Raw genomic sequence first — 13,111 nt, 5'->3', positions numbered from 1 at the left:
TGCCACCTAATGATTCCTTTATATGCAGATTCTTAGAGCATGAATAATGATTTATTTATCAAGCAAATTATAATAATAAAGAAATTATTTATGTCATACAAATGTTAAGGAATGTTTATTCTTCATCATCATCAACTAAATGCACACTCGTTGATGGTTCAACACTCATTGTTGGCTCAGCACTTGTTGGTTTGTTGGATGCACGAGTTGTCTTCTTCAGAAATGCTCTGAGTCGTTTGTTTCCATGACAGTCTTCTATTTTTTTTATAAATTTCATGATAGCATGCATAAGCATTTTTTAAATCTGTAGCAACTCTTCTAGTGTGCTCAAAATTTGAATCTTGTGACTTGAAAATCTCAATTGCTTTTCTCTATATGTTGAAAACTTCATCAAGCCCTTGAGAGTGAAGGAATAAACAGGAATTTCAGCTTATTAAATCTTTTTCCTCAGCTTCTTCACATTTTGCCATTTCAAGGTCTTCATTTGTGAGCCCTCCATTGTGTGCTTGAAGCAGATCAGTGACGTGAGTTGTAGAAACCTTAAGCTGCGATTGGTTAGCAATATTAACGACAACTTCTATTTCATTTTGTATGATCTCTGCTGGTTCTTCAAATCCTTTAATATTATCAAAAAACTGAGGACAGTTTATTCCAAAGACCCTTCATATTCTTCTCTGCAATTTTGTCCCAGGCTCGTTTTATTATTTTGATTGCATCTAAAATATGGAATTCTTTCCAAAATTCTTTAAGAGTTGGACCTCCCTTCTTATCTCTGCCTGAACAAACAAATGCATGCACAATAGTAGCACAATAATACACAGTAGTATTGTATAGCTATGCACATGGTTTGAAATGCCGTATTTCTTTAGTGCAATTAATGTTCTTATTCTCGATTTTGTTGATACTTGGAAAAAAAAACTCTTAAAACAGGAACTGCCTGTATATAAATAGTATATATATTTCTTATTCGTCTTATGGCTTTTCATTTTGTTAATTGCAAAAGTATTGATTCTACTAATTTTTTATTGCAAATGTATAGTATATTGGCTAAATCATAGGTTAAATAAACTTTTGTGGGCTACTGGAGGAACAAATAATTATTTATAATTAATCTAAGGAATAAATTATTATTTATAATACTTTTATATAGGAAAATGTATTCAGAAAAATCTACTTAATGAATGAGCTTTGAGACAGAACCCATTCTTAATTTGAATTAGATAAAATGCAATAAAATGTGATATCTAAGCTAGAATAAAATTTCTCAAAAATCCAATTTTCCCAATTTTTTAAAATTTTTCAAAAATTCCTGAATCTCTTAAAAATCCAACAGTTTGAGAGATTCAAGAATATAAAGTATTTTAGCATTAGCATTAGTAGAGGCATATGATGCCTGTACTCTTCTTGTAGAGATGCCTCTACAAGAAAGCAAGCTTATGCAGCATCCGCCAAAAAAAAACCACTCCCATTTCACTACTCCGTTCGTTCGAAATACCTGTCCAGTGAGCCTTAAATTTATTTAGGATATCAACTTCCACAACAAGGGATGGAAGTCTGTTCCACAAACCAACTACACGCTGGCTAAGGGCAAATTTCCGCACATCTATCCTACATCTGTCTTTCCTCGATTTGAATTTATGCCCTCTCGGGTGATTATTCTGAGGAAGAGGAAGGATCCCATCAGCATTGAGCATGCTCAAAACCTTTCAAGGATTTATACACCTCTATCAGATCACCTCGCCAGTGCCTAGTCTCCAGACACTGTAATTTGCAAAACTTAAGCCTTTCTTTGTAAGAGCAACCGTTTGTTCCATTCACTAATCTTGTTGCCCTTCTCTGTACTCGTTCCAGCAACACAACATCCTTCTTGAAATGAGGACTCAAGACCTGTATACAGTACTCAAGGTGCGGCCTGACCATTGCCTTATACAAGGCGATAATCACCTCCTTATCCCTGCTAGAAAAATTCCTGTATATCATTGACAAGACACCATGAGCTACTCTTGCAGCCCATCTACACTGCTCAGAGAACTTCATATCTGTCTGCACAATTACCCCCACGTCCTTTTCATTCTCTACCACAGTCAATGTAGTACTACAGAGTTGCTATGTTGCTCTGGGGGTTACTGTTTCCCATATGTAGTACTTTACATTTGTCAATGTTAAACTTCATTTGCCACCTCTTAGCCCATCTGCCCAATCTTTCCAGATCCTGTTGCAGCAGCATAGCATCAGTAGTGTCTTTAACAGCCCTGCCAACCTTTGTATCGTCTGCAAACTTGGACATTAAGCTTGATATACCATCATCAATATCATTTATAAATACAGAAAACAACAATGGACCCAACACTGATCCCTGAGGGACTCCACTAATAACATTGGTCCACGATGAGCAGTGTCCATTGATTACCACTCTGTCTTCTCCTCCTCAATCACCCCTTTATCCATAGCAGCAATTTGCCACCAATGCCACACTGCTCCAATTTGTGCAGCAGTCTTCCATGTGCAACAGTATCAAAAGCCTTTCTAAGATCCAATTATATAATATCAAAGTTATTCCCTGCATCCAGTTCTTTTGTGACTGCATTATAGTATCCAATCAAATTGGTCAGGCAAGACTTCCCCTTAACAAAACCATGCTGTGTCTGAGCTATAACTGAAGTCTTGTCTAAATGATCCTGCAGTGCTTCTTTAACCAGTGCCTCCATTAATTTTCCGGGAACAGAAGTTAAACTATCATCATCATCATCAGCCATTTTCTATCCACTGCAGGATGAAGGCCTCTCCAGCAACTTTCCAGTTCCTTCTGTTTTGAGCACTGGCCATCCATTTACTACTCAAAAACTCATGAATTTCATCTATCCACCTCCGCCTTTGTCTTCCAGGTTTTCTTCTAGCTCCTCTTGGGTACCATTCTGTTATTTTTTTAGTCCATCTGTCATCATGTCTTCGAGCTATGTGTCCTGCCCAAGACCATTTTAGTTCTTTAGTTTTGATAAGAATGTCCTTTACTTGAGTTTCCTGCCTAATCCATGTGTTTCTCTTCTTATCTAACAGTCTGATTCCCAATATAATTCGTTCCATTCTTCGCTGTGTAGCTCTTAGCTTCTCTTCCATTCTTTTGGTGAGTGCCCAAGTTTCACTTCCATAAGTCATGGTGGGGAGTATACATTGATTCATTATTTTACGTTTCAGACAAACTGGGATAAGTTAAACTAACAGGTCTATAATTACTTGTGTCGTCCTTTGATTCTCCTTTGTGAATTAGGGTCACATTTGCACATCTCCAGTCCATGGGTACTTACCTTGAGTTCAAGGAAGCTCTCATAATTATGGCTAAGGGTTTGCTTACTTCCTTTGCTGCCTCCTTTAATATAACTGGATAGATCCCATCCACCCCAGGTGCCTGTCTTGTTTTTATCTTTAACAATTTCTCCTTCACTTTACTCTCAGTTATTACAAGATTCTCTAGCTTACTGCCAGAGTTGAATACACCTCTGGCATTCCCCTAGCTGAATAACTCCTCATGTGTGAATGTCGATGCAAAATATTCATTTAGTTTGTTAGCTACCTTAGCAGGATCATCAACAGTTGACCATTGATATCAAGTGGACTAATCTGATTCATCCCCTTCCTTCTAGAGTTTACATAAGTAAAGAACTCTTTGCTGTTTTTCTTTGCATCCCTTGTCAAAGATTTCTCATAAACTGCCTTCGTCTGCCTAACCTCCTTTGTAACTTGGTTACAGATCAACTTGTATCTATCATAGGCTTCTGTGTCACGTGTTAATTTGTATGTATCCCATGCATTTTTCTTCTCTGCCATATGTCTCATTAGTTCATCTGGCATCCACTTAGGCCTAAACCTTGAACAATAATTCTTAGTTGGTATGTAAAGCCTAGTAGCTTCCAAGATAAGGTCTTTGAATGCTTCCCATTTTGAATTTGCTGTTGGTAACATCATCAGTTGATCCCACTGTATAGAATTTAAATACTGTCTCAGTCCATCGTAGTCGTCTTTATGAAAGCAATAACCCTTCCTTTTACCTCTAATGGTAGTTACTTCTTTGAATAAATTCCACTTCAGCACACTGTGATCACTGCCACCTAGTGGTTCCTTTATCTGCAGATTCTTAATGCATGAAGAATCACTACTGATAATCAAATCAAGAGTATTACTCCCTCTAGTTGACTCCCAAACATGTTGATGTAGAAAACAATCATCCAATAAATCCACAAAAGCCTTGCTAGTGTGTGTGAGTGACCAGCCCCCAAATTCCAGTCAATATCTGGGAAATTAAAGTCCCCCATTATAAGACTCTCTGATTTACTGGCCCACTCTATTTCCCTGTACAATTTCTTATTATACTCATCAGAGTCATTAGGCCTATAGCACACTCCTACTCTCAATTTTGATCTCCCAATGCTTATGTCACACCAAACTGACTCGACACTGCTCTGTCCAGCAATGTCGACTGGCTTCACTTCCTTGGATTTTATGTATTTCTTAACTAATAGCATAAACCCTCCTCCCTTCCTATCCTGTCTATCCTTTCTGTATACATTGTACTTCCCAAATTCCAGTTCTGCATTCCTTATGTGTGTGTGACATCACGTCTCTGATATCCCAACAATATCTGCCTTTGATGTTTTGAGCAATACCTCAAATTCATCAAATTTATTTACCAAACTCCTAGCATTCTATTCTATTCTATTCTAAATTCTATTCTTAGCTAACCTAACACAACCCATGTGTTTACTTGTACCGTAATGACTCCCAGCAGTCTCTGAAATATCCTGCATCTTGTTTTCCAGGCTGCTGCTCATTCCAATAGAAGCAGTGCAAGAATCACTTTCAGCTCTGCCAGTGGCTACTATAATCTATTAGTCCTTATATCCCCCCAATCTAGCAGTTTTCCGACCCACCTAACACTGCCTCGACAGTATCAGCAAATATTCTTGAACCCTTTCTATTTAAGTGTATCCCATCCGTGTAGAAGCAGTCTCTCCTGTTAACAAGTACAGACCAGGCTGAAAAAAAATTCTACCCTAGAATCTTTCCAGAGCCGAATTGATCGACAAGGCTCTCATTATATACTCCCTCCTATCGTGTCTGGGCAGAATTGCAGACACTTTCAAATTCAACCCTAATTCATGGCTTTTTTTCAACAGTGACCTGTACTTGTTAAGTAATTCTGCCTGTCTCCTACTCTTAATATCATTAGTGCCAACGTGTACAACTATATCACCTTTTGTGCCCTTAAAAGATGATATCTGCTCTACAACGTCATCAACCTTTGAACCTGGCAGACATACCCTGGTCCTGTGGGACCAGAGCATTCTGCTTTGGGGGTTGCCGCTGTGTTGCGTGATGACCAAGTGCAATCTCTGGCGTTGATGTGGCACCTGAGAGCTTGATAGGCCCCTCAATTTAGATCCTTCGAGGGCATCCACCCTGTCCTTCAAGCTCTCATATAGGCCCATAACAACACTGAGTTGTCGACTGATTTCCTTACATTGCGCACACACATTTTCCAAGTAATTTTCTTGTGAATTACTGTATGCCAGTAGATGAAGAAATTACCTAGGTTTGGTGTAAATTAGTAATATATTACTAATACAGTAAACCCCCGCTATTCGCGATATCTGTATTCGCGGTCGCCGATTTAATATAAAATGAAACCTAAAAAAATGTGAATTTTAAAGCGCAGTGAATATTTTCCTCCATAAAAAAAACATGGGCGTGGCTAAAATTATCTTTCCCGGTCAAAACAGCGCTCGGTGGGTGGGGGGGAGAGGGGTAACAAAATCACGAGCGTGGATGTTTCTCGCTAATCCTTGTTCAGTATGTATTATGCGTTTGTCATGGAAGGTTTCGTCGTTTGCTTTTAATTTATACGCTTATAAATTGAATAAATTTATCAATTTATAAATTGATATGCTTACAAAAATGATAAATCTACCGTTCTGCAGTGTAAAACAGACTTTTTCGAGTGTGTTAATGGAAGAAAGTGACTTTATTGTGGACAAGTTCTTTCTAACCCGTACAAAAATATGGCTACGAATAACAAGAGAAATGTGAAAATATCAAAGAAGGTGATGGACGTTAGCAAATAAAATTGTGTTATTAGATAAAATTTCTAATGGTGAAAGTGTCTCCTCAGTGTCAAAACATAAAATCAATGAGTCAACGGTATGATCAATCAAGAAATCAGTAGAAAAAATCCGCCGTAGTGTCCGTGAAAACGCGCTAATTGCTTCAAAAATTTGCTCTGTAACTCGTGATGTTAAATTAGAAAAAATGGAAAAAGCTTTAAATCTGTGGATAGAAGACCGAACTCAAAATAAAATTCCGTTAAGTTCACTCATCATTCGTGAAAATGCAAAACTCCTTTATCAACACTTTAGCGAAACTGGTGATAGCACTGGCGGGATAAGTTTTTTAGCTAGCAAAGGCACTGGTTTGAAAGATTTGTTTGAAATTTCTAATAAATATTACATTTAATATTAAATTGTTTCTTATTTTCATTTCGATGCCTTATGCTTGCATTTCACTATGTACTGTCTATGTACATAGTCATATTATGAAGGTACATATAATACATACATAGACAAAATTTTAGACTAGTTTTTCTTATATATTTCATACTTTGGAACGGAACCCCTTTATTACTATGGGAGCCGTAACTCAGTATTCGCGTTTTCGGTATTCGCGGCATTTCTCGGGAACGTAACCCCCGCAAATAGCGGGGGTTTACTGTATATGGTATTGTATAAACTTCTAATAATGATTTGACCACTTGAGAAATGTGAAATACACTTCCAGAAATAAAATGTTAATCTCATCACATATCTATTAACCTTACTGTGGTAAAATAATAATTTCAGCACAATGGCTCTTTCTATTCCTCTCTGCCATATTTTTTTTTGCTTCACAGGACCTCTGTGAAGTATGAGCCCCTGGAGCAATGCCCAGCTGCCAATCCTTGTTCCATCACCAGTGCCCCATCTGCATTATCTGCATTAATTAATTAAGCAATAATTGACAAAATTTTTGCATTATCTCAAACTATTTTCTCTATCACAGTAGTGCTAAAAAAGTAGGATCCAACTAGCATATGTCCCTGTTGACACCATTACTCATGCACCATGTTGAATGCATACTGCTTCACTCCACATTTGATGTTCACTGGCTCTAGCTCAAATTATGACTGCTGACATGACCATTTATGATAAAACAAGGCCTCGGTCACTAAACAACATTCATCTTGTAAAAAAGCATTTACAGAATTGTCCCATATTATCAGTTTTAGCAAATAATGCAAAAAAACAAACTTATAGAGCATCAGCCAAAAAAAAAAAAAGTACTACCCACCTCACCTGTCCATCTCCTCCAAAAATTTGTCTAGGTCTTCCCTGAATTTATTCAGACTATCCACTTCTTAAAAAACATATGGAAGCCTACATCCTTCCTAAAATGAAGCTTCTGAACCTGTATGCAGTACTCAAGGTATGGCCTGATCATTGCCTTATACAATGGGATAATGACCTCCTTATCCCTGCTAGCAAAATTCCTGTATATTATTGACAAAACCCCATGAATTATTCTGGCAGCCTATCTGCATTGCTCAGAGAATTTCATATCCGACTGTACAATTATCCGCCAGGTTTTTTTTTCATTTTCCACTACCCTGAGTGTAGTACCACACAGTTGGTATGTTACTCTGGGATTAATACTGTCTGTATGCAGTACTTTGCATTTACAATGTTAAACTTCAATTTCCATTTCTCAGCTCATCTGCCCAATTTTTCTAGATTCCATTACAGTAGCATACTGTCATTACTGTCACTAACCACCCTGCCAACCTTTGTATCATCTGCAAACTTAGACAATAAGCCTGATATGCCTTTATAAATATCGAAAACACCAATGAGTCCAATACCGAACCCTGGAGGACTCCACTAATAATAACATTAATCCATGAAGAGCAATGTCCACTGATTACCACTCTGTTTTCTCCTAATCAACCATCCCTTTATTCATAGCAGCAACTTGTCTTTAATGTCACACTGCTCCAATCTATACAGCAGTCTTTTATGTGCAACAGAATCAAAAGCTTTCCTGAAATCAAAATATATGATATCAAAATTATTTTTCTGCATCCAGTTCCTTTGTGACCACATCATAGTATCCATTCAAATTGGTCAAACAAAATTTCCTCTTACAAACTCTGGCTGTTTCTTAAGCATAATTGCAGCTTTGTCTAGATGATCCTGCATTACTGCTTTTGCCAGTAACTCCATTATTTTCCCTAGAAGTTAAACTCACAGGTCTGTAATACTGATCACCGTTTGATTCCCCCTTTGTGAATTGGGGTTACATTTGAACATCTCCAATCGGTGAGGACCTTCCTTGAATCCAAGGATGCTCTCATAATTATGGCTAAGGGTTTGCTTACTTCCTTTGCTGCCTCCCTTAAATATAGGCCCCTATATATTGATTTATTCATTTATTTACATAAGTACATAAACACTCTATTTACAATCGTTCGAACCTATGTAAGAAACTCCAGCAGAAAATGGAGTTTCTCTTACAAAATTGTAAAATGCAACACAAAATTCTCAAGTGTAAAAGAAATGCATGTATGCACACTCAATGACATTTATGTACGAGTGTATGTATGTGGTCTGTTTGTAGTGGCTCCAAGACCTGGTCCATCTCCGCAAATTGTCTCTGTCTTAACTACAGAATCTGTGTAAACAGGGCCTGAAATGTGAGCAGCCAACACCTGAGCAACTGCTACCTGATGCCCGTCCCAAGGCACATGGAGCCAGGCATAATCTACTATCTGTGCCTCAGTAGTGCGCTAAAATACTACATCCACTGGAGGTAGTGCAATACCAGTGGATGCCAGCAATCCCATACTCAGGATGCCCAGTCCTGAGTACCAGCAGAAAGAAAAAAAATATAATAATAAATAAATAAAATAATAATAAAATAAAATAAAAATAATAAATAAATAAATAAATTAATTAATTAATAATAAATAAATAAAATAATAATAATAATAAAAAAAACACCAGTGGTTGACATCTCTGAACAAGTCCCCTATAGTCCATATATCACCAGAAGTTCCAGTACAAGTTGAATGTTATGCAACTGGAATTTGTTAATCATTAGAATGTGATATACACTACTGCCACATTGTTGTGACAATTTTCTTGCGAACTTCATGGGCTCATTATAATTTTTTCAATCACAGCTATTGTGTCTTCTTCATTAGTAGTGCTTCTTCGTCTATTGCTACAGGGCGATTGTGGACACTTCTGATTCTTGTGAAATGCTCACTAATAGGTGTAGCCTCTATAGGTGTAGCCAGTTAAGGTTCTCTCTAACAGATTTATGAGATACTCACACCCTATGAGAACATAATATTATGGCAACTCTTTCTTTCAATGTTAGTTTTCTTCCATCCTGATGAAATTAAATTTGTGTGGTATCCAAAAGCTTTGGATACTATCCATGGCAGATAGTATCTAAACCTTTACTAAAGTTTAGTATATAATGCCAAAATTATTACGTGCATCCAACTGCTTAATGACCTTATCACAGTAACTAAATTAGCCAGGAATAACATCTCCTTAAAAAAAACATGCCAGGACCTATTCAAGACTATTCTTGTCAGGATAGTTATTAATTGCATCCTTAATCACAGACTTCATGATCTTCCCTACCACAGAAGTCAAACTCACCCTCAATTACTCAAAGTCTCTTTAGACCCACTATTTATCATTAGCTTGCCCAGATAGATCCATATATATGGCACACACACACTGAATTTGAAACTTAAGCTGTCAATGTACTCCATTTCAATTTTCAAGATACAGGTACTGGTGCAATTTTCAATTTAATACTGGACAATTCTCTCTCTTCTGGTACTATTAGTGCTATTTTGTGGAAGGAACAATGAATTCAACTCCCAGAGGTTTTGACACCATATCAAATTTCCAAACTAATCAATACTACATACAAAGTGCCTATAAAGAGTGAAGTATGCTTTTCCTCAGTATCCAAAATTGAATATAATTTATGCAAGTGAAAATGAGGAAGAAACCTCTGACAATGCAGAAGCTTATAAAAACAATGGGGTGAGTTAAAATAAAACAAGAAATTAACTACTGGAAGATATACCCAAACAATGCAGTACTAATTCTAAAAATGACAAAAAACTTCAGAAAATATAAGAAAAATTTTCTTCACAAATGACATCCATCAAGAAATAAACTGTTATTGTTTGTTATTTGGTTTTTAGGAGCATTAGCAACTAAGGCCATACTGCTCCGGGAATACGCGGTGGTCATTCCCTGACCTTTCCGCATCCTCCGTATTTGGTGGTGACGGGATCGAACCCCGGTCTAATCAAGAAGCGTGTGTTACGCACTGCTGCTCCTTCCCACCTGGCTACGGAGGCGCCAGAGAGAGAGAAATAAACTGCAAAATTTTATCCATCATAACAGACACTGCATATAATATAGCTCTAATTATATGAAGTGTTGCAGTAGTTCATTTTTTGATAATAAATAAGTAGTTATAACCTGTGGGTGACTTCCAAAAAGGGTAATTGCTAGATCTGTTTTCTTCCATCACAAAAGCCCATATATATTATTGTATTTTCAATTATGCCATTACTTAAAATACAATTGAAAATACAATATATTATTGTATTTTCAATAATATATAACTTATAATTACTTATAATTATTCATAACAAACTGAATGATGATAATTAAACAACAGCTTTGATAAAAACAAGGCAGTGCTTCATTCAGTTTTCAGCCATTCTGCTGCTCTAACCAAAAAAAAAAAGTTATTTTTTCACTAAACCTTACCATTTCAACTTATTTTGATATAAGTATTTTAAAAATATTTAAAAATAAAACATTTCAAAAGGACTTAAAATTTAAAAGGTATGAATATTTTAAATAATTTTATTGCACTTATAAATCTTATCTTTTCTTCTCTTCTGAATGAACATAATGTAAAATTTTATACATTATGATATTTTTTCATCATTAGTTTTTCACTCTGCTTTTATTTAATTTAATTTTATTTTTCTTTAACGTATTTCAGTTAAGCTGTTTAGCATGTTGATCACAGAGAAGAATAAGCAGAGAACAAAAATAGAGTCGAATGTTGGCAGAATGTCAAACATCAGCAGAAAAGGAACAAATGACTCTTATAGAACTACTGGTAGAAAATATCACAGGATGAATATGTACAATAAAATATACTGTTCTAATCTCTTTCAAATTTACCATCCATAATTTATTTTATTATATTCATTATATAAATTCATTATATTCATTAAATAACTGCCCACCATATACAGTACATAAATTAGCCCAAACAGATACAAATTAATGATTCTATTATTAATAAGAAAAGGTATTAATCACAATAAAGAAGCAGCTTGATTTAACACTTACTTCCCAAGAACCTCTTTTGGCTCATATTTAGAATAAAAATCCCTGGCTACATTTTTATCTGGGAGATCATCTCCCTCTTCTTTGTCTGGTGAAACCATCAGATGCACATTAATTTTGGTAATGGACACATTTAATTCTTTAGCACATTAGCAATCCAGTAGATCTAACACAAGTTTTCATGCTAGAGAATAAAATAAACAATATTAGATGCTAGAGAATAAAATAAACAGTATTAGATGCTAGAGAATAAAATAAACAATATTAGATGCTAGAGAATAAAATAAATAATATTTTGAAAAAAAAACACACACACACACACACAGTGTGAACCTCACACTGTGTGATGTCACAAGATTAAAATTATATTATTATAATAATAATAATATTATTATATATATTATGTTCAGTAATTAAATTACTTAATCTGTAAAACTCTGCTTGCTTGCTTTTTTTTTTTTTTTGAGTGGGAGGTGGGGGGGAGGAACCTTAATGTCCACAGATGGATTTTGGTATATATGATATATGACATCTTTTTTACAGGCAGGCACAAGGATTAGACCAGTGCTTTTCAACCTTTTTTTAAAAACGGCACTCCCTAAGTAATTTATTTTATTTTGCGGCACCCCTACTCAATTTTCTGCCTGTTAGATCCGATTCTCTCTCTGTATATATATATATATATATATACGGATATATAATATTAAAAAATATATATGTTATATAATATTTATTAAAATAATGTAAATATAAAAATTACATTTCATAATACAAATTATATATATACAGTATATAATTTTATTCTTTATATAGAAGTACTAAGTAAACATCAATTATAGATCACCACAAAATTAAAAACATATTGTACAATTTTTTATAATGAAATAAACATATAAATTAAAAAATAATAATAAGTTTAAGTAACTTAAACCCAAATTACATGGCACACCTGGAACATTGTTGCGGCACCCTAAGATGCCACGCTATCCCAGTTGAAAACCACTAGATTAGACCATGGACAGATGTATACTGAACAACAGCTTTAAACATTCATCAGTCACTAGATCTTTTCATGTCACAATTGATTGATATCAGTGAATGAAACTCCAATTTTAACTTAATAGGGTCACATACGAATTTTTTTTTTTCATTCACTTTTTCTTTCCTGTTTAATAATACTATAGGCAGTGACATTCTGAAATATCATGTTTGAAGAATCAGTACAGGAGTGGGAGGAGTTCAAGAGTCTGTGGCCTCAGTATGAAAGGGTACTAGAACATGTTAAACATTTCTGTACTTAGTGTCGTCGTCATCATCATCATCAGCCATTTTCGATCCACTGCAGGATGAAGGCCTCTCCAGCAACTTTCCAGTTCCTTCTGTTTTGTGCAGAAGGAACTGGAAAGTTGCTGGAGAGGCCTTCATTTACTACCCACAAACTCGTGAATTTCATCTATCCATCTCCGTTGTCTTCCAGGTTTTCTTCTAGCTCCTCTTGGGTACCATTCTGCTATTTTCTTAGTCCATCTATAATTGCTATCTAATCCATGTGTTTCTCTTCTTATCTAACAGTCTGATTCCCAATATAATTCATTCCATTCTTCGCTGTATATAGTTCTCCACTTCTC

At 35.6% G+C, this 13,111-nt stretch overlaps 1 protein-coding gene across 3 annotated transcripts in view; it reads right to left on the bottom strand.

Annotated features, from left to right (window-relative positions):
* The window catches only part of PhKgamma (phosphorylase kinase gamma), a 318,732-nt gene that overhangs the window by 268,250 nt on the left and 37,371 nt on the right, over positions 1-13,111 (bottom strand). For all 3 annotated transcript variants that reach the window (XM_090374302.1, XM_090374304.1, XM_090374303.1), the window contains exon 2: positions 11,487-11,667. In XM_090374302.1, coding sequence (XP_090230428.1) covers positions 11,487-11,584 — 98 coding nt within the window. In that variant the 5' untranslated portion in view covers positions 11,585-11,667. The remainder of the gene's footprint in view (positions 1-11,486; positions 11,668-13,111) is intronic.

The sequence above is a fragment of the Mastigoproctus giganteus genome, chromosome 5 (genome assembly GCF_048544385.1).
Source record: "Mastigoproctus giganteus isolate SK-2022 chromosome 5, ASM4854438v1, whole genome shotgun sequence".
Classification (NCBI taxonomy): domain Eukaryota; kingdom Metazoa; phylum Arthropoda; class Arachnida; order Uropygi; family Thelyphonidae; genus Mastigoproctus; species Mastigoproctus giganteus.
The sequence above is the reverse complement of the archived record's forward strand: the minus strand, read 5'-3'. Positions and strand labels throughout refer to the sequence as shown.